Source organism: Ptychodera flava, chromosome 1 (assembly GCF_041260155.1).
Source record: "Ptychodera flava strain L36383 chromosome 1, AS_Pfla_20210202, whole genome shotgun sequence".
NCBI classification, from domain to species: domain Eukaryota; kingdom Metazoa; phylum Hemichordata; class Enteropneusta; family Ptychoderidae; genus Ptychodera; species Ptychodera flava.
In genome coordinates, this window is record NC_091928.1 from 35,961,782 (window position 1) to 35,984,903 (window position 23,122).

General features: G+C 38.2%; 1 protein-coding gene across 13 annotated transcripts in view; it reads left to right on the plus strand.

Annotated features, from left to right (window-relative positions):
- Positions 1-23,122, plus strand: part of LOC139136172 (oxysterol-binding protein-related protein 8-like) — a 121,235-nt gene that overhangs the window by 92,707 nt on the left and 5,406 nt on the right. For 9 of the 13 annotated variants that reach the window (XM_070703931.1, XM_070703976.1, XM_070703925.1 and 6 more), the window contains 16 exons: positions 2,978-2,992; positions 4,855-4,920; positions 6,231-6,332; positions 14,141-14,221; positions 14,537-14,659; positions 15,144-15,423; positions 16,183-16,349; positions 17,266-17,444; positions 18,111-18,192; positions 18,793-18,891; positions 19,462-19,657; positions 20,252-20,349; positions 20,618-20,707; positions 21,215-21,250; positions 21,390-21,490; positions 22,469-22,654. In XM_070703931.1, coding sequence (XP_070560032.1) covers positions 2,978-2,992; positions 4,855-4,920; positions 6,231-6,332; positions 14,141-14,221; positions 14,537-14,659; positions 15,144-15,423; positions 16,183-16,349; positions 17,266-17,444; positions 18,111-18,192; positions 18,793-18,891; positions 19,462-19,657; positions 20,252-20,349; positions 20,618-20,707; positions 21,215-21,250; positions 21,390-21,490; positions 22,469-22,654 — 1,901 coding nt within the window. The remainder of the gene's footprint in view (positions 1-2,977; positions 2,993-4,854; positions 4,921-6,230; positions 6,333-14,140; positions 14,222-14,536; positions 14,660-15,143; positions 15,424-16,182; positions 16,350-17,265; positions 17,445-18,110; positions 18,193-18,792; positions 18,892-19,461; positions 19,658-20,251; positions 20,350-20,617; positions 20,708-21,214; positions 21,251-21,389; positions 21,491-22,468; positions 22,655-23,122) is intronic. The other 4 variants (XM_070703990.1, XM_070703936.1, XM_070703984.1 and 1 more) reach the window with 1 other exon arrangement.

Consider the following 23,122-nt stretch of genomic DNA (forward strand, 5'->3'; position numbering starts at 1 on the left):
TACGGCGGGGATAATAATCTGAACTGCAGCTGTTCATTTCGTCATGTGTAGGCGGACATAAAGACAATCATTTGTATCCATGACAATTGAATGGTGGACATCTCCCTTTTCATCCACTTTTTAATATGAATCTTTCGCCACCAGCAGTAAACACGGAATGATGAAATTTGAAACCCGAAATCTTTCAAGAGTACTCTTCAGGCACATATATTGTATGACCTTGCCATATCAATCTTCACCAACACATTTAATCAGATGATTTAAATTGCAGTATTACTGCCGCCTATTGATATAGATCCTCATCCAAAATTAGCCTTTTTGTGAAATATTCTTTTCAATTTTCATCGAGCTATGAATGGTTCTTTGATAACTGTGTGATCAACACCTCTCAAGTATTTCAGTCGTAAGCTCAAATGATACGGTAGCTAATTAATAATAATTCGCTGAAAGCCATCGCACATATTACTTATCTATGTATTTACGATCAGAACGCTGAAGAAAACATGCATTTAAACTGATAATGATAGTTGCTGCATTGTTCATCGTCAGAATTGAGTAAAGACAGGGAAACCACTGCTGGTTAATATATGGGACCAGAAAGTCAACAATATGAATCTTACAATTTTTTTTAGAAGTATCGGTCGGTACTTGATAGTGTGGAACGGGGACTGAAGGTAGATTGATGGATGGGATAGAGCATGGAAAAAAGGATGCTTCCATTACTTGCCAATACCTATATGTGTACCGGGTATACGTGCCAGCCTTTGGGGTGGGTTTTTCAGTGATATGGTCTAAAATTTGGGGTAAAATGGAGGTATAAATTTCAGTGCTACCAGGGTCAAAAATGGGTTATGATTTCACCCAGCCTAATTTACATAAAGTCAAACATGATCTTTCACCAAAATTCTTAGATTTCCCAAAAAGTGTTTTCAGCAAAATTTATAGCTATTGCAGCAAATCAATCCTTTGCCAGGGACAATAGATACGGTACTTTGCAGAAAGGCATTCATTCATGGCCCAGCCATGCAAAAGCTTAGTTTTGCCCCATCAGGCTTTGTAAATTCCCCTATATGGTTTTTTACCGGGATCAAAGGCTATATCGTAGAGGTCTAAAATGGGGTCCTAAAATATTGAGATTTTGGTCTAAAATTGGGTATGAGGTTTTTGTAGCTGCACACCCCCGACCATTTTGCCAAACAATCGCAGATATATACGCATGCAGACGGCTTCCACTCTGAAAATATTGATAAACCTTGTAAACTCACCAGGTAACCTAGATTTTATGTGTTAATGTAAACTTTATTACTGTTCCATTTCATATATGGTATACCAATTTATTAAATTAGTTCTGAGAAGCAAGTTTTAAATTTTGTATACCATGGCCAGTTTGGCATTTGGTACAACTCCTAGGACCATCAGTTGTGTACAGGTAGTATGATGGGATGTGTTTGTGTCTGCAGTGCAAGCTGACGCAGAACCGTTCAATGCAGTGTTGCATGTTTTAATCCATTGAGTCATTACCCTGTTCACAGTGATGCAAGATATAAGGTACCGCTGTAAAACATACATGTAGTCTGCATTTGTCCGTTTTGTCAACAAAAGGAAAGGCCGGTGATTCCAAAATTGTTGTTGTCAAGAGAGAAATTTCATTTCAAAGTCATCACAATGGAAGGGGGTCAGCATTGAAACCTTTCAAGGCATGATATTTCCAACTATCTCCCACAGTTTTGCGATAGTACCAACAGCATATGCACCCAATAAGTCAATCCTTTCAACCCTGACCTACTGGTGACTTTGACATCTTGAAAGTTGCAAAAGGTTTACTTCAAACTTTCCATTTCCACAGCTATTATTCAGGAAATGATGTATATCAGTAATATGTTGTGCACTGTATGTATGGTAAATCCTTGTAATATTGATGATTTTGTGTGTGTATATCCCCTTAAAATGTGATATTAGCTTCTATCTGGTGTACAAGTATATTTTCATCGTTTTCATCAGAAAGCCAGTGTGTGCATTGGTAGTTGCAATATTGTGAAATGTATAAAAAGAGATGAGTGTAAATTATATGAAGTTATAGAACCAACAGCATAATGGTCCCTTCAAGTTGTTACGCCCTTTGAACCCTGACCTCCTGGTGACCCGTATATCTTGCAAGGTGCAAAAAGCTTATCTCAAAACATTTCAAATGTGCTCATCTTGTACAAATGTCCCCTTAAAATGTGATGTTTCTATATGGTGTACAAGTATATCTTATACGGTAGTTCTTATATTAGGAAGCTGGTGTATAGACTGGTAGTTGAAATATTGTGACATCAATTTATTTAAGGGATTAGCGTAAATTTTACTGTTACTGTATAAGTAGTAGTTATGGTATTTCCACACAATTGTATTCACTGCATTTCAAATACCATTTAAATCTACAATTTACACATCACATACATGATGTATAACCCGTAGTTTATCATCGAGATCACCGGTATTTGCATGAGATGTGCATGGCGTGTTCTCTCCTTGTGGCGCAGACTACTTGTAAACAATTCTAGAATGGTGGAATGTTAGCATTTCATACAATGTGGCAAGGATTGGTTCATTGGATCATACTCTCTGGTTGTGGCTCTGATCACCTACGTGTAATCTGGCTTCTAGTCTTTCTTGGTGAATTATTCAGTATACATGTATATGGCAGAATATGGCGTGGCTTCAAAGCTAAACTATACGCAGCCGCATTTCATGAACTCTCTCAGATGCTAACAGTTCAACAGATCATCTGTCCATAATTTTTTTTAAATTTGTGTTTATATGTTCACGTTTTAGCCATTGGATTACAATTTCATGATCTGTTTGGTTAGTGACATCTCATGAAATACTTGGTATTATTATATTGGTAATGAATGCAAGTGCTGGCCATGCTGAAGATAAACTTGCAGATTTCATAATCATGCTTGTGTTTATTTTTTTCTTTCTTTTTCTCCAGTTTGGGGGCTCTCAGGTTAGTAAACAGCGAAGTGCTAAATTTACATGGCACCAGTAGAAAGTAATTCATGAAGTAGTTTTGAACACATTGTAATATATTCACCTCTACCATACGACTGGTATTGCCAGTTTGGTAGTTTAAATTACACCACTGAAATAGTAAGATTGGATGGTGTAATGGTTGTTGTACCAGTATAACAATTACACTACCTTGTTAAATGTTAAAGACCCATGTCCACTCATCATCATTTATCAAATGCATTTTCAATCATGCACATGAAGTATATTGAATACATACATGTATTTGTGTCACATACTGATACAGTATTTTTAACATATGTACAGTAAATCAATGGTCCTGTCAAACTCATAAGTTTCTAATGGTTATTGTACTTTACGAACAGAATGGAATTACCTGCAATTCATTATTCACAGGTTTTCACGTAACATATGCAATGCTACTGTTCAAGTATTTTTATCACATTACACCATTTAGAATATGTACATTGTTCCCATAACATCACATACTACTTTTTTACAAGAAAAGACAAAATGTCATGTATTGTTATCAAAAAATCCTAAGTAAAGTCACTCTGTATTGCAGTTGTACATCCTATGCAAACCCTCCTATCACATGTGAAAATACTTGGTATTTACTACATGTATTCCTTGAAGGAGAATTACGTTTACATTGGTCATCTTGACGCTGTATAAAAACATTAAGGAATGTCAAAGTGTAATAACAATGCCTTCTTCAACCTTTGTCCAATTTGCGTTTTTCCAATTTACGTATCACAAGTTAATACATAGTGATATCAATTTATTCCAACGAAAGAATTCTGTAGACTACCAGGATACTGTGAAGGTATATGAAATCACAAGACTCATCACTGCTGTGGTGGTAACCTGTGGACGCACACACTTTTGCAGTGGCAATTGCAATATTCATGATCATTAATCATTTCTGTGGATGACAACAAAAATGGGAATCAAATTTCTGGTCATCAGACAATTTAAGGTGATTCCTGGGAGGTTTCTGTGATGAGGGCAGTGCATAGGCTGTAAAACTGGTACATGCTCAAGAAGGACTGTACACTTGTATCTTACAATTCCATGATAATATATTTTGTTGCATTCTCAACCTCCCCCCCCCCCCCCCTCCCCTTCCCCTTCTACCAGTACAATACCAATACAAGTTCACCTACAATAACAAACCATTGGGTTGTACTATACCGATATGTGTACTCCAAAAAAGGGTTCAATCTTTACAGATGCATGTATTTACTACAGCCATTTATATCCCAGTGTTAACATACCACCTATCAATGAAAGTACCACCCGGTAGTACCATGGACACACATATTAGATCACTGAACCCCTTACTTCCATGGTATGGGTTTCAATTTTCCATTGTTTGTAGAGGTAGTCATTCCCTGACAGCCCCTTAACCCTTTGCACCCTGGCCCCCTGGTGACATATGACATCATGCGGACATTTTTGTCCGAGCCGGGTTCAAAGGGTTAGTCCTCCATGCATCAAATAGATCCAGTCTGTCATTCCAATCCAACAGAGGACTCAGTCTGGTATAATATGGTATCAAGAGTTATTCATCGCATGCATAATTAATTAGATGATTTCATCCAGACCATCTAGGAAGTGATGAAGGGTGACCAAGTTGTATTTAGTCTAGATCTGTCAACAAGCTCTGTAACACTGGACAGGGGTGCACTCAATTTTCATTATGATGTGTAATAATCAATGGACATGCTATGACAACACTACAGCCTGGTAGGTCAATAATAGGGATATGAATTTCCTTATACTAGACATTTATAATAATTATGTTTATTTATTTATTTCTGAATTTTTTTATTTCAGTCTGAAGGAAAGTTACACAGTTTAGATTACAAATCTGTAAAGCTTGCCAAGAGAGAGTCTTTGAAGGTAAGACTGGTGCCTGATTTTTGCATGTCCCACTACAGGAAAAACAGACTGTAACCGTGTCTAAATCCAAACACAGACTGTTCAGGAGTCTTAATTTGTTGAATTCTTTTGAAGATAGAACTCTATTCCAAAGGTTCGATTTATGCATCAAACTCTCTTGTGTTGTGAATCGTTGAAAACCCTGTGTGTTCCATCAGTACTTGTGATGACTTCCATCAGTAAAATGGATTTTGTGACCTGCTGGTGTATGTTTGCTTTTTGGACAAAATTGTATTCTGATTAAAAACATGGGATATCATAAATGCGTAAATGCAGACCACCCCTACAAGAAAAAAGGCAGCTGGACAATCTCTGCAGGTTTTTAGGTATTAAGTATTTTCAGTAAAATGAAATACAGTATTGAAATTCTCCAGGGTGATATGTTCATGCAGGGCTTGCTTATCTACCTCTTGGGACTCAGATAAATTCTGAAATGCATTGAATGTGTAAACAATGAGCCAGGCAGTCAAAATGATCTTGTGCTTTTCTGAAATTTCAGAAGGCAATAGTAGATTGGAAACATTTTTATGGGCATTGTCCTCTGATGTTTTATGTCAACAGGCCCCATATTTATGTACCGTATTGCGTTTTGCTGTTAAATGTCAACAAAATCTACTGTCTTTCTCCTGGCCCTCTTTTTCGCTCATTAAAGTTTCTTTGAATTGCCAATTTGTTGGACAGGACAAAATCTGTAAACTGTCAGTGCTTGTCATTGTTCACATACCGGTATACCTGTACTGGTAGATGCTGTCAACAGAACCAACCTAAACATGACTTCATCATCCTCTGAGATCACAATATTATCAGGTTGTTTTGTATCACAATCATAAAAAAACCCTCGCCAAACGTTCCAAATTTACTATTCGTGCATTTCCTTGTTATACAAAGTATGAAAAATATAGATGGTGAAACTTAGTCACAACCTCTGCTACATGTAACAGTAGTGTCAATATTAACCCTTTGAGCGCAAAAGTCCATTTTTGTCACCCTAATAAAATATATCGTACCTAAGTCAATTTTTGCCAGATTTTTGCCAAGATTTTGATTAAAAACTGTTGCCAATGAAATGTTGTGTTCATTTGGTCCAAAATTATCAGAAAAATTACAGAAAAGTTCATAAAAATTAGTAAAATGTTGCACTGAAATTTTGGTTGTGGAAAAATACAGCACTCAAAGGGTTAACATACAAAGATGAATCTTTTGTGTCCATCACATATCGTAGAATCAATCAGTAATACTCACATCTGCACTATCATCATTTTCTGTTGCAGGCTCAAAAGAAAAATTACAGACGCGAAAAGAAAAGAGCAACAAAAGAACTGCTGAGTTCACTGAAAGACCCATCAGTCGTTGTCCTGTCCGGATGGCTTAAGGTAATGAGTGTTACTGGGTACATTACTGCCTAAATTGTGCAGAACACAAACCAGACAGAAACAAGCATGTTCTCTTTATGTGTGGGCTGATTTTCTAATTATGCCGCTGTTCTTAAAGGACATTATCAATTTTTACTTTTTTCATGGTACAGTTTGTAAGGCATATGTAACAGACAGTGAGTCTACATTCTCTTGTAAAGACACCTTGTCTGAAGGATAAGCACGTAGGGCTTTAATTTACATAGCCGTGTTGTGCCATTTTAATCGACAAAATCATTTGGTGCAGACTGTGATGCAAGAGATCTTGCTTTTACAGCTGAAAGAGGATTACCATAGTAACATCAGTCGATAGTATAGAATGTTAAACATTTCAACAAATACTGCTGCTAGCTGTGTGGTGACGTAGGCAGCAATGCAGCCAGGTTTCTGTCGCCATGACAGTTAGGTGCCTATGATAATTACACTATGTAATTTGGCTAATTTTAAGTGTCGTTTAATCTACTGAAATAGATCTGCACTGGAAGACTTTCAGTGTAAAGTATTTAGAATATGGTACGGTAATTTACTTGGTTTTCAAAAAGCATAACACAAAATGACATAGCACTGCACGTTTTGTCAACTGGGACATCTGGGATTTAAACAATACTAGGGTTAGCTTGGATATCAGTAACTTTGAAATGGCTTCTCATACTATACACTAATACAGGAAGGAATACAGTATTTGCTGTGGATTTTTAATGAGGATTGTTGTATAACTTAACACTTTCAGTGTGTTTGGAGTCAAAAATCTACATCCTATGTCAGCTAAATCCATACAGTTGATCTGATAGATGTAGGTTCAAGACCTTGTCAACTCCTCAGGGGACATTGATGATATTGATCTTTTTTCCACCGCAATAATGCGTATCACTTTGAACCAAAAACCACAATGTGTGATGAGAGGGAAACACAAATCAGTTTTGTGAGGTCGATAATGGGCTTATCTGAAAATAACAGGGTGGTTTTTCACAGCACTCATCGAAATATCAGGGAAACAACACCGATGTTGGCAAGGAGAGATTTACAACTTTGTTGACTGTCTGAATGACTCATTGAACCAGTTTGGTTCAGCTCATCAAGTGTACTATGAACCAAGGAGGTGATGGCTCCTGTACATTACCAACATTACCAGTATGGCTAACTGAAGTGATGACTTCAACAAGATACATGTAGTGTTTTAAAATTGTGTATGGAAATGGGTGCGACAAGAATGTTACGATTATTCCTCTCAAGGATATTGATTCAGAAGTAGAGAGATTATCAGGGAGGCGATTTGGCTTATTTGATAGACTGTCTTCTGAGATTATTATCACAGCAGATTAAAAGATATACGGCAATGAGTTTTCTCACGTCCCCAGTGCGCTGGGAGTGTGAGAACACCAGTGTGAGATCAATTTGTTCTCACACTCTGTATTGTTGCGCGAACGAACACCTCGTATGTGAAACGTATGTTGATTGGTCAATTCTGCTCAGCGCCTAGTTCTCTGTACGAATTATTTGACGAATAGAACATCGCGTAATGTACAACTGGCACTATAGCAGACAGACGACTGAACCGCAGAGTGAACAGGTTGTTCTAGATTTGAGTACGGTCAGCGTCGGCAACAAATACACGGAGGATGACCGCTTTTATGTTGTAACGGGAGAATTCAGGCCATTACAAACCTATCGGCTGTTTACGCTCGTCGTCATATTTTCTGGAGAAGAACTGACTTGACAGCGATACAGTTAGCGAAAGACTTCGATGAGCGAGCCATCTGCACACGAGGCTGTAGCAGACGACAGCGTCCATGCAATGTCATCAACAGATGGCCACCAGAGCTGTTTCGCAACATTTTCCCAGATGACCTGGTGAATTTTGTGGCTGACCAACAAAACAAAATTGCCATATTCGTAATATACGGTACATATGAACGTGTTTGATATGAACACAGGGATCACTTTGGGGCGCGATAACGCGATATTTACGCTCAAAAATCAGAAAAATCGCATTCAGAAAAATCAATTGGGCAAAAAAGTCGCGCCGATAATTCAAATGGCGCGTACGTGATACCTTTACGCGATCTAAATTCATCGGTAACATTTGGCCGGTTTTCAGTACAGAACCACTCATTGTGTCGCCGTAGAGAGCGCTATAATTACGCTAGAAAAAAGCTGTTGCAGAGTTACGGTTTCAACAGCGTTTGTGATTGGTTGCCACAGGAAGTTTTGCGTTCATTGACAAATCATTGGAGTCGATACAGCAAGTGTTCATTGCTGATGTACAGTGTGTTGTCATAGCTCAAAATGGCGCTTTCGAAGGAATATTCGTGTCCAGTACGAGTGGTAGTGCGAAGAAAAAACGAAAATGCACTATTCTGGACTACTGTACTTCCGTTACTCCCGCACTGGAAAGTATGGATTCGACCGCCTCCGATTACAACTACACTCAGAATGACAGTTTTCGGACAGGGTAGTGAATTTCGCCCAAGCTGTTTCATAAATGACGAGCACAACGAAATCTATTACCATACCCTTCGAAACTTTATTGTGTTTATCCTCAAACTGTTAACACCGACAGAAGTGGCATTTAGGGGGGGGGGGTCAAAGTTGCCAAATTTTTGCCCCATGTTGAGCGCGTGTAATCGGACTGCTATCGCAGTAATGGGACGTTGTATTTTGAATGTGATAAGGGGCTAAATATTGGTATTTTGAAACTTCGAACCCCAATTTTCAATTTCGATGTGTTTAGAAAACTATGTGGAAATATTTCGTGATAATTAGTTACGTTTAATCCATGGACGACGCAACTATATTTCAACGTGTATAGCGCTTTTAGATATCGGACACGGGCTGTCCCTGTGTGTTGCGTTCTACACCTCGTATTGTACGGTGTGGCTAACTTCAAGTTTGTAGCGCCCGAAATAGCTTTTACCCCCAAAAAAATCCAAAACGGGACGGCAGCGTCACCTGACTTAATATGCTGTAGCATGACTTGTAAAACGCTATCAAAACGGAGCGAAGGGCGTATAACGAACAGCATGTCATTAAATGTCTGAAAACTGAGGTCGTCCGAAAACTGTCTCACTGAGTGTATTGTTATGCAAATTAACCAATATGCAGAAAATCAGGGAAAGTTAGGTCCGGTTCCCACAGACTTTGAAATTCTCCCACAGTTTTTTTTCATGTGCGATTTTATCTCATGCCGTTCTTGAGCCAGGGTAATCCCTGTGCACATCAATGAAAGGAACTTCATTTTTCTGTGCGGAATGATACAAATGAAACAAGAGCAATCGAGTGCTGGTTTTTGATAGTATAAACCTACCACAATAATAAGCAGTGAAAATACCCTAGATATTGGAGGGACGTGAGAAAAATAATCCCACACCCCAATGGGTTGGGGGGGAATGTCTCACACTCGTTGGGGGATTCAGTCTCACACTCGCCTTTGGCTCGTGTGAGACAGAATTCCCCAACTCGTGTGAGACATTCCATCCCAACCCGTTGGGGTGTGGGATTCTATTAGTCTCCCTTAACATTCATGGAGTACCAGTGGTGTTGAAAGATTCTGTATGTACTACAACAAAGCAGCTAACACTCTTTGTTTCAAAGAGTTATCAGTTCATTACATTTCAATAAGAACTGGTAGAACTAAATTATTTATACTGGTATACCGGTATGGTAAAATGTCTTGAAAAAAATGGTGAAATAAGAATTAGGTGCCACTTTGCCAAAGCAGACTCGTTTTCGTCAGGTGCACCTGGGCGGTGGGGGGGGGGGGGGGCTGGTGGTGGAATCATACTTTGGAGCGGGTTTACAGGTGCACCTGATATACATCTGTTGTGGCTAATACAGGTGGGTTTCAGGTACCCAAATGAGTGAAATTTTGGTAAGGATGATAATTTTGATAAATGACAAATAATTGGTAAAGGATAAGCCTTCATATATCGTATACTTTCTAAAGATTTTCAAGGATAGCCAGTGCTGCATCATTTGCCTTTAAAGCTACCGGTATATAACATCAAGACTGATTCAATCATCATCATTGAAGGTAAAATATTACCAGGTCCTTGGGACACGTAGTACTAGTCGTAGTTATAATATTTAAAGTAAGACAAGGTAATGCCACTCTCAATTGTAAATGGCTGACTGAACTCATTTGCTTTTGATTGTGTATGATAGAGTGAAGGATCAGTTGTATGCCAGCAGTAAAGGGTGAGTGGGCTGTGTCTGATTGTCAGGCAAAGTGGATGCGATTTATAAGCAGTCTCACAGACCTTTCCTCACGGGTGTGGGTTAATCTGTACGTACCAACCATTTTCTGCAGTCTTTTCCATCTAGATTACCCACGCTGTCTAGGGTGAATGACAGCCGGTTTGGTTTGTGTAGCTCTTTGTGCAGTCTGTCAGCTCTCTGTTTGTTTTACTTCTCACGAATTGCTCCGCAGTGCCCTTTATCGGAGGGCAAAGTGCCTCGTCTGTAATGCACGGAATGAACATTTCCAAGATAATGGTTCTGGATCAGGGATGCAAAGTGAAACGTTCAATTGAAGTGAAACTACTTCCAGGAAGTCAGGACTCTCACAAATGCCATCGACTAAAGGAACAGCCATCCAGATACAATCACTAGTTGTCAGATTCTATCAGTCGTTGGCTTCAGTTTTAGACACAAATCTGTAGGGGTTTGGAGTTGCCAAGTTACTTTCATTTGTCAGGTCACTTCTAAAAATGCAAAACTGTAATTGTTTTTTTTTGAGAAAACAAGAAAATCGTTAATAGTCCTTTCCATGATGATTTTGATTCCATAGTTTGTGATATTATCTTCCACAAAATCACACACAAGTGGTTTGGGTTGTGTATTTACCACAAGACTTTGAAAGCTGTGTTTGTCAAAATGTTAACTGCATTCTGATAGCATAGAATGTAACCATGTAATGTGGCTTTATCTCACCATAAATCACTGCCACATATGGTACAGTAATACTAGGTTTTATTTGTATTGCACAAGTACTTGGTGTTATGTTTATTGCACAAATACTAGATATTGTGTTTATTGTACAAACTTTGTGCAGGAGTCATTTGCAACCTACCAGGGAAGTAACGACAACCGTGCCTGCATTTTCCATGACATTTTCCATGATTAGGTCAAGGAAAAGAAATTATTGTTCCTAAGATTCTTTTGGGCAAAGGTATAGAAACTGAGTTGAGCGAAAATATTTTTATAATTTTACAAACCAGCAACATCTCACACTCTTTACATTGTTATTGATGACTTGGGAGTACCGGTATATATTCTACAATCTGTCCACAATTACAGAGACATTACATACCGTATACAAGCAGTGTTGACACTAGTCTGGCAGAGACCCTGCGATTCGCGTTCTCCCCTGTTGGAACACGCGCGCCCTTCAGAGACGCGACGTGAATCTCAGGGTCTGGACGTTCTTGCAAGCGACCGGTCGGATTTCTGCCTGATCCGGGTACTTTATAGAACTCCACACATCCGTTAATCAAAACAAAAATGACAAGTAGCATAGCCAAATAAAATGAAAAATGAAAAATAAAAACATATCACGTGTATAGGTCTACCGGCTACTAGTAATATATATTCTCTCCACCCAGTTAGATTGGTGTTTCTTTTGAGGTCACTACCCTTATGAATATTCATACCCTTACGAAAACGGACAGTTGCTGTGTCTGGCAGCGCGTGCTCACAGCTGCACAGCGTATAGTCTTCGAATGCAGCGCAGGCCCATCGTGGGCGCGCACAAAACAAGGCACAGCGACTGTGGAGAGTCTATGTTGACACAACAAATTCTGAGTATTTCCATATCCTCCCAGAAGAAAACAGAAAACTGCAAAAATTTGACATCAAGAATACCCTAAAAGTAAAACGATGGCAGTATTGTCTTTTGAACATCCCTGAAGTAGGGTCTAAGATTCATGCTTTTTCAACCCATGTTTTATCCTCTTTATCACCGTGTCTGTGCCGACACAGTTTACACAATACTCTCACACCACTGTATTGTGATCTTAGTAAAGTTATGTAGTCACATATTCAAGTAGGTTCTCTTCTGCTTCGCAATAGAAACAGGAAGCTCATACACCAGTAGTATACTGTAGTAAGTTGTCAATACACTGTATACCATATCATTGTATATATATACCCGGTATTGGGGGAAGTACTGGTACATATTTGCTGCCATTTCAAAAAAAAATTCCAACTTGGCTGAATTAGAAGCTGTGATTCCTGGGAACTATTTATTCATACTCTTCCTGGCCTAATTAAATAGTTACAAAAATAGAAACACACTATGCTAAACACTGTGTTAGATAGCATCATAACCTATCATTATATGTGTGATTATTGCATTATCACACATCGAGAGTTCATCGAATTGTCTTTGATTGGCTAAGTACAGGTACTAGATATCGGTTATTTATACCCCAAGGATGTGTTTCTGTATACCTGAATGGGTTTTTAGTTTTAAAGTTTCCTGTATTAAATTTCAACAGGAGAAACTTTGGAACTGAAAAGACATTTAATTAAAACCATATTTAATTTAAAATACTAGTTTCTTGCTGGCGTTTGCAAGTTAATTATAGATAGTGTCCTTTTGTAAGGATAACTCATTAAAATTACCATATAAGGTGTTATAATGCAAGATGTTACTTCCTAATTTTCTCTTTCAAATGTGTTCAGTCACGGACAGTTGTCTATCATTAAGTTCTATCTGATGTCTGGAAATTGCCCTTGCCTTCAAGAAAATGCTTTAATGGAGTTCTCTGAGGGTTGATGAATTACTTGTTTTGATGTTCATGTTGTTATTGAAAAAGTTAAGGGGATGTACTCTATCAAATGCAGATTTGAGAAGTTCGGTTGAAATCTGTAATGAATGCAAGGCAACGTTTTCAGTTCACAGGATGACTTGTCGATTCCGACATCCTATCATGCAACTCATGTTTGATTAGAAATGGACCAGTTTTCTGTTGATTTCATTACTAGTAGACAGCTTTGCTGCTATCATCCCCAAAATTGATAGATTTTTTATTGTGTTGGGTTAAGTGTCTCTTTCATGTACCTTCAAATATTACGCCCACACATTTTCACAATCTATACTTACTAAGAAGAAAGTAGCTGTAATCTCAACTTTGGGGGCGCCATCACCAGTACGTATTGCTGGACATGTGAGATTGGTAAACAGCATGACGCATTACATTGTTTAATACTCTCTTTATATCTTTTGGATATTATCAGCCTGCAGAAAGCTTATTTTTATCAAACTCCACAAACAGTGGCCAGGTGTTGGCAACATTAGTTCTGTCATAGACGGTAGAGGATGTGCCTCTGTCTTATAGCTTGCAATGTGGGCCGCCAAGAGTGGCCGCAAGCAGCTTACTGATTCGCATGCATCACTGCAGGAGGATGAGAACAAAATTTTTTGACCGCATAGCTGCCGCCATTGCAATCCCATGATACTTGCGACTGCGTCATTGTACATAATGGCCTAGCTTCAGTAGGTTTTACTTTGAGCAAGATTTGCAAGCAATTAAAGTTATACAATTACTTAATTAACTGAGAACAATTTAAAATAAATTGAAAAGCATCAATATGTTTTCATTTAGGATAAAAAATATAACACTGTCCAATAGCTTCTGCCGTGCACATGCTGGCAGTCGTCTTGTCACTTCATTGAAGTTACATATCTGTGCAAGCTTATGGACTCAGCAGCCCTAGTCTAGTATTGTTTTTGTCGTACAGTATTTTTGATATTTTATATTTTTTCGCAGGTGAGAGGGACACTCAAAGGTTGGACAAAGCTATGGTGTGTACTCAAGCCAGGGTTACTTCTTATTTACAAAAGCTCAAAGGTAAGAAACATTTTTATTCAGATATTGAATTGAAATTATAGATGTTACTACCAAAAAAACATAAGAAAAAAGGCATTTTTTTACAAGTTTACATTTTTTGCATGGTACAGTGAGAGACTTGATGTTTAGAAAACTTCCAATGAAACCCCTCGTTTCACTTTGTTTCCTTTAATCTGATTGGGTTGTGTACAGATGTTTATGCATGACATTCAAAATATGCTGTAAGTGAAGTCTTTTAGAAGGAAGACTTAATTTGCAAATAGATTTCCATGGTATTTGCTTTAATTCTTAAATATCAATATTTTATCTTCACAGCATGGGCAGTGGGTCGGAACAGTACTGCTTAATTCGTGTGATTTGATTGAAAGACCATCAAGAAAAGATGGATTCTGTTTTAAGGTCTTCCATCCCTTGGACCAATCAATATGGGCCACAAGGGTAAGTCATAAAACTGTTTCTAGGCTGCCCACTTTCTGACCAATCAATATGGGTCACAACATTAAGTTATAAAACTGTTTCTAGGCTGCCCACTTTCTGACCAATCAATATGGGTCACAGGGTATTAAATCATAACACTGTTTCTAGGCTGATCAATTTCAGACCAAACCATAATAATTTTAACGATATTTTTTTTGTATGAATAATGCTTTTGACAATTATATACCTCGACAGCTTTTCAATTAACCCTTTGAGCGCCAAAGTCAATTTTTGTTGTCTTTATGTAAAATTTACTCCTGTCAATTTTTTCAAATTTTTGCCAAAATTTTGATGAAAACTGTAGCAATGAAATGTGATGTCCATTTGGTCCAAAATTATTAGAAAAATTACAGAAAAATTCACAAAAATTGGTAAAATGTTGCACTAAAATTTTGGCTGGAAAAATACTGCACTCAAAGGGTTAAACTCACTTTCTTTATTGCAGGGTCCTAAGGGTGAATCAATGGGATCGATTACAATACCACTGCCAAGTAATTATCTGATATTCCGGGCGCCGTCGGAAGCAGACGGCAAATGCTGGATGGACGCCCTGGAATTGTCCCTAAGGTGCTCAAGTTTGTTGATGAGGTCGATGAAGGAGCATGACGCAGGAACGGCCGCGGATACGAGTAGCGGTGACCTCACCCAGCAGTTGCAGAGCTTTCTCAACAGTGCAAAGGGAATGAATGAGAGTGAGATTGAGAACAAACACTTCAGAGACCAAGGTAATGGCCATGCCGTGAGAGATTGTAACAAGGATGGTGAAGTGTTTTTGAAAAGCTCAAATTCTCTAATGCTACAGATTTTGAAACAGTGTAACCTAGCTATCAAAGACAAGACAGTAACATCTTTTCCTGTCATTTGTGAAACATAAACACTGCGGTGAAATTCTGTGTTTCAATATAAGGAAACAAAATGCCTTTAAAGATTGTTTAAAGATTGAATTGCACTGTCTATTTTCAAAGTGTAGATGGTCTTCCTTTCTAAAATGAAGAGAACCCACATGGCGGCCATTTTGAATTTACAGTATCACTAAATCTTAGGCAATTTATTTCATGAGAACTAAAATTTGCATGAATACCCTCGATTTTTATTGTTGAATTTGAAAAGAGAATTATTTAGAAGATTCCTTGAGGAAAGTTTTGTTTAGCAAACGTTTGGTAGTCTTTCATTTTCGAGGTGCATACTACCCTAAACAGATACAGCGTTCTGCTTTTTCTTCTCATTGTAACAGTAAGATTGCGTTCAAAGAAACACTTCAAACCCCTGTCCTGTGAAGACAAAACATTGCTTCTGCCACTTCTATTGTGACGACACCATGTGTATATTTTTGTGTCTGAGCATTTTGTAGAGTTTCTTTTGTGCCACCTTTGAAGAGGGTCTAGCCCAGTGTGAACATTCTCAACAGCTTCCATGAAAATAGCAGATAATGTGGAATGAATTTTATATGAAGAAAATTGAAATTTGTTCTTGTCTCTGCCCAGGTCTTGACGAGCCGGAGCATGATGACGATGACAAGGAGAATGAGGTGGAAAAGGAAAAAGAGAGTGATTCCGAAGGCTCGGAAGAAGATGATGACATTGAAGAAATGCCAGAGGTGCCACAGACGGAAACCAATTATGTACCAGAAAATAAGGAAGATTTAGGACAGGTAATTACTGCGAAAGTCAAGTCCAACAATTCTGTGCATTGAAAGAAGTGTACATAGTTTGAAAATTTCTAAAATGTTGCTGATCACTTAGACTTGGTTCAAGTCGGTGAATTTTAAAAAAATAAAATCATTTATAATAGTTTCTCTTGTGTCTCTCCTATTTCGTACAAACCTATCCGGAAGTTGGCAGCTCACGCCAGGTTTTCCCAGTGATTGAATGCGTCACATTTGAGTCTGCGCAGTATAGTGAGTTAGTTTCACCGACTTGGACTTCTTGCAAAGTACCGGCGGCCAGACGGACTCTGTACACAGTGACGTCAAACAAATACAAAATGAGTGACTGCTCCAGCCATTATTCTGGCCAATAAGGAAAACGCATGAACTTAGTGTTAGTGGCCTCTAATAGGACCCTTTGATTTCCACTTCTACTTTCCATCCTTGAATAACCGGCGATGATTATCGCATTTTGGAACATGGGCCCCACAAACAACACAGATATTTTCAGGCGTTTTCGGTGATACAACAAAGGTCGTGCTGATGTTTGTGGGAGTGATCGCACTGCCACTCGACATTTTGTTGACAACGCCATGTAAGTTTTATGCACGTCTCGCTTGAGGTAAAGAGGTAACTCCTCCCAATAAAGAGATGTCATCTTATGAATAATATATAAGTAAATAAAAACGTCATTCATGAATAATTTATAGCAACGTAAACCCTGCAAGAAAGCCAAGTCTGTGATTCCGGGTGAAACTCCCCTGTATGGCGTTCACCCGACTCATCGCGTCCACTCCACTCACGCGCGCGTTTCACATGAAAGCAAAATACATATCATTGTGTTCACTCAACTCAAGCATTAACAAATCACAGACTTGAACCAAGTCTACTGATCACTTTCAAAATCTTCTCTGCACCACAGGAATTTAATCAAGTTGACACAATAGCCGATGAGAATAAAAGTATTGTGTGGATGCTGATCAAACAAGTCAGACCTGGCATGGATCTGTCTAAAGTAGTCTTGCCAACGTTTATACTTGAACCAAGGTCATGGTTGGATAAACTCTCAGATTACTGCTATCATGCAGACTTCCTATCAAGGTAAGCATGTCATCCCTACTTTATGTGGAGCTGTCCTGTTTTGGTATATAGAACAATATGGTTGTGACAAAGTTTCATTGTAATAGGGGTGCTAGTACATGTTAGGGTACCAGTTGCAATTCGGCAAGACAAAAGAACACTGGGTCTGCATTGATCAAGTTCACTAATCAACACACCCACGGTAATCCTAGGGAGTCCAGTTGCCTAACAGAGCTATGCTGGGGGCCCCTTGGAAGACCTGATCATATTCATGAGGATAATTGGGTCCTGGTATTCCTCAGGTGTAAGGGTGATTGTATAGATGTAAAGATGTGATGTGAAGTCTAAGTATGCGATTGGTAGATGGAATGATGAGATGTGTCTTTGAATGTGATTGGTAGATGGAAAGATGAAATGTGAAGTCTTTAAATATGATTGGTAGATGAGAAGATGAGATTTGAAGTCTTTGAATGTGACCTGCAGATGGAAAGATGTAGAGTCTTATAGGATTTCACCATTAACTTTAACAATTTGCAGGTTTGTGAACTGAGAGTTTTTTGACAACTTTGTGTCAAAGTAAATTATTAACATTGATCTTAAGAAGTGGGTTAGTTTGCTGTAACATTTTTTTCCCCACTAATTAAATGTTTTACAGTACCAACCATTACTTTCTCTCAATTTTCTCAGGGCTGTGAAGGAACGTGATCCCTTTAGTCGAATGAAACAGATATTGAGATGGTATCTCTCAGGATTCTACAAAAAACCAAAGGTGACTGAAAATAATCTTTGAGAATTCATTTACTTTTCAGATACTTAAAAATGTTTTCTATACTTATCATACATTTGTCTTTCATCTGTAGTGTTTAGTGTTATGTTCCGAAACTCATGAGGTTATTATGATAATACGGCAAAGGATGCATGAGGACTTTAGCGCAGTGTATAGTCTGACGCAAAGCAGATAGTGAAGTGTGGTGCCAATGTCCGAATGCATCTTTTGCAGTATTCCATGATTGCCATATATTATTATACGTCTTTTATTCGTGACAAGGGTGTCAAACAACTGAGTTGTGACTGTTTTTGTGCAGTGTCACAATGATATAGCACAAGTACAGAACGCTATCTTTGATGTAATTCTGATTGCTTGTGCAACTACACATACAGAGTGAGATACCGGTACATATTCTGGCACAAATCTTGTACGGTAGGTCCGTTGAAACTGTCCAAAAGTGAATGCGCAGAGGCACTCACAGAATGTGCTGCGCTTTGGGTGCCTGGAAACAGTCAATGTTACAGAACACGTGTTGTGTATGGCATTTGTTAGCACCTGCAAAAATTATGATAACAGATTATTTTTTGTTGTCACACACAGGGTGCCAAGAAGCCCTACAATCCGATACTTGGTGAAACCTTTCGCTGTATGTGGCCCATACCCAGTACTGGTAGTAAGACATTTTACATTGCCGAACAGGTGAGTGTGAAATTTAAGTCCGTGAAAAAACTGAATATGATCAAGCAGTCATCAATGATTACTCTAACTCCAAAGTCGTCCATATAGCTGCCATATTTTCAAGTTTGTGATTTAGCTGTGTATTGAGGAACATGCTGTAGAGAATTAAGAATGACAAAAGTTCCAGTAGCCTATTGTCATTTAACATCCAGATGATGTAATTCATAAAGACATTTATTGAATCAGAACCAAATATTAGCAATGTTTCTGTTGGAAGAAAGACGCCATTCAAAGTTTCCCTATCTGGTCATGTCAGTCTGACAAATATGTAAAGAGGAGAGTAATTTTACACAGAGAATCTTTCTGAAAGCGTCAGAATAATTTCTTGTATGTTTATGTCTAAGTACCAGTATGACACAGACTCAATGCTGAATATTCACCATCATGTACATAGTGTTCCTCCCTATATACAATCACACTTTAGTATATCCCCACAGTTTTCAATAGGATGACTGGATCTATGTACTTAGAAATGGGGGTAAAATTTCTAAATTTTCTTCTTACAAGTGATATTTCCTGATTATGTTACAGGTATCCCATCATCCTCCAATATCTGCCTTCTATGTTTCCAACCGTGCCGATGGCTTCTGCATCAGCGGTAGCATTCTTGCCAAATCCAAGTTTTACGGCAACTCCATTGCAGCAATATTAGATGGTACTGCCAAGCTGTCTTTGATCACTAGGGGTGAAGACTACCTAGTCACCATGCCGTATGCATATTGCAAAGGTCAGTTCCAATCCTCATTTTTACAAGCTGATCAAAGGTATACCGGTACAGTCACCTGTACTCTAAATATACCCATAGATGGTCAAAGGGGCGTTCTTTGGTATTCAAAGTGCCCATGTGAGGGCGCTGTCTTTAAAAAGCGGCCACCCGCTTAAACTCTGTGATTGGTTAGATTTTCTCTTTCCATGGTAACTGTGGCAAAATTGGAACAGGTGACAGTACCGGGGGGCATACCTTTAATAAACCTGTTCACACCCAATTCCCTGTAAACAGGTCCACACTTACCATTAATAACAATGGGTTTGGGCCAATCCATGGTGGTGAAAGGGGTTAAGCCTTTATCTTCATTATTATTCTGAGATGTGAGTAAAGTACAAAGTCTGTGCTTTTGTCAGTGTTGGTCAGTAGTTCGTAATTGTAGTAGGTGTAATCAAAGGGATAGCAGCTGTAAGTTTTGTTTATATTTTAATTTCTTTCCATGAAACAAATGTGTAGTCCTATTCTTCTGCTGAAATACCCTAGCGTTTGTTCTGCGAAAAAAATACACAATGACGGGGAGTAAAATATATAATTGTCCATGTGTTTTCTGCTTAGGTATCCTGTACGGAACCCTTACAATGGAATACGGTGGCAAAGTCTCTATTGAATGTGAAAAGACAGGGTACAAAACTGATCTAGAATTCAAACTCAAGGTAAGGCTTCAACTTCCCCTTCTAATTTCATGAAAATGGTGAAAATAATCAGAAATTAATCACAAGTAAACTTGATTCTCACCGAGAAAGTAACACGTCACTTTTTCAGAAAGAATGTGTCGTCCATTTTTCTCTTCAGCTGAAACTACTAAATAACAATCTGTAAAAATCATCAAAGTATAGATTTGAGATCGTAAATGACAAAAATTCACAAACTCATAACGGAATCATGTTAATGTATGGTTTTCTATATTCATTCCATTAACAGCCGTTGCTAGGCAGCAGTGACAGTGTCAATCACATCGTTGGTAAAGTGAAACTTGGCAAAGAAACCATTGCAACGATAGATGGCAGATGGGTGAGTTACCGTGTCTACCTGAGTGGGACGCTTCTAACTATAATGATGTGACGAGAGATTTACTTTTTATATCAGTGGGGGTTGTAATTGTGATAGGTTTAACCCTTTCACCACCATGGTTTGTCCCAAATCCATTGTTTTCTATGGTAAAGTTGGACCTGTATACAGGGAACTGGGGGTGAAAGGTTTAAAGGGATGGTAGTTACTGTGTAAGGTTTGCTAATATTATTCCTATTCTCATGCTGAAAGTTTACTGGAATACAATCAATTTCTATTCTCTAATTTCTATTAGACATATGCACATACGTGCTGTGTCAATAAGTTGTCATGAATACTTAATATTTTGACATGGCTCTTGAATTTGATCAAGAAACATTATTTCACAAACAGAATTAAATACTTGAATGAAAATGCATTGACAGTGACAGTTTGTGGAGGTTATATTACCCAACAGCTGCAGCTTGCTCAAATTTAATGTCAATTTTCTTTTTTTTTTCTTTTATCCAGGATGATGAAGTTTATATCAAGGACAAAAGAACAGGGGTGAGTATTATTCCATAGATTATGGATACAGCCGGATCAAAATTTACATGAAGTGAAGTATCAGTCGAGAAAAACTATGTGGATGAAAATATTTCTCAAAATTATAATAATATTGATAGAAGGGCATTTATTGTTTCAGGAGAGTGAATTGTTTTGGCATGTGACTGACGAGGTGATGAAAAGCCGCCTCAAGCGACACAAGCCCCAGTGGGACGAAATGGGAGAATTCGAATCCCAGAAGTAAGTGCATCTCTGAAATCAGGTCATCTCTGCAGAGGTCAAAATAAATGTGTCACAATCTGTCACAAGCAGTGCGTGTTTCAGTGTGAGGAGCGTATAAGGTCAAAGTAAATGAGAGTACAGAGCTGTCGGTGAAGGTCATACGTGGACTTTGCAATACTGACTTACCTACTGTTCAAAACTATCAGAGGTGGATTTTGCTAATGTATGTTCAATGTGTGGCAGTCTGTTGTGAATGAAATGACTGGAGTAAAAATCTTTGACAAGGAAGAAATTCCGCGCGAGATCAACATCAGAAGTTTCAAATTGTTTTCGAGATATTCTGCAACCTTAGTGTACATAATTACTCATGGTTTTTTTGCATTAATAATCGCCAAACATTTGAAAGGAAAGTATTGCTCGTAAGCATATGTACTACGGATGTCTCTCTTGCACATGTGTAAAATTTTAACAGATTCAGATACCACAAATGTGTTCATCTTTGCAAGTCGCACACACTGTATAGACCCTGTTGACAAGATGAAGTGGTTGTTTTCAGCGTACCTTGAGCCACAACAACAAAATTCTTTGAAGTAGTTGTACACTGTTACTACCACTGTCCACAAGCACACACACATGCGTAGCGTGAGTTTTCACTTCTAATTTGCCAGATGTAGAAATAGCAGTTTAACCATTAGAGGCATTCTATCAGATACCTGATTTTGTAACAGCCAATCACAAATTTTCAGTTGGATGGCCAAACAAAAAAAACTGCACCACCAGCAATACTGTGTAGCTGCTACAATCCATGAGTGACTGACACACACACATACCTCTTTTACCATATATGGATATATGCTAATTTTCGGTTACTGCCTAACTCTCCTTCAAGCAAATTTGCTGCATTGGTATAGTTTTTTTCATTTGATTTTTGTGTTTGTTTGATTGATTGTATATTTATATATATTCATATATTTATATATTCATCATTATTTTTAGACTGTGGATACACGTGACAGAAGCCATCAACAAAGGAGACCAAGTTGACGCCACCAAGGAGAAGACCATTCTGGAGGAAGCACAGAGGCAGGCTACTAGAGAGAGGAAAGCCAAAAGGCAGGAGTGGTTGCCACGGTTATTTGAACAGGATGTCATCACTGGAGAATGGCTGTACAAACATGCAGAGTAAGAACGATAGCTTGTTTGATTTAACCCTTTCACCAGCACGGTTTGGCCCAAACCCATTGTTATCAATGATGATTTTGGACCTGTTCACATGGAAGTAGGATGAATGGTTTAGAATTGCAGTTGTGAGTGAAAAGTACTGATCATCAATGTGCTCTCTAAGCTAGTTTGATTCATCAGTTGCTTAAGAAAGTTTTATGAAACTAATTTTCCTTTACTCAGACATTTTCCCAGTACTAATGCCAGGAAATTTCAGCAAATTCTTAAGGTGGTCGGAAAGGCTATTTTCGCACCAATTCTTTTCTCAGAGTTAATGTCAAGTTTCAAGTGTTAGAATCAAGATATTTAGTTCAAATTTTCAGGATAACTTCCTTAGTTAATATTTTCTCCAAAGAATATAAAAATTGTATATTTGCAGCCATGACTTTGAAATATGACACCAGTAAATATTAAAATTTAATTTTTCAT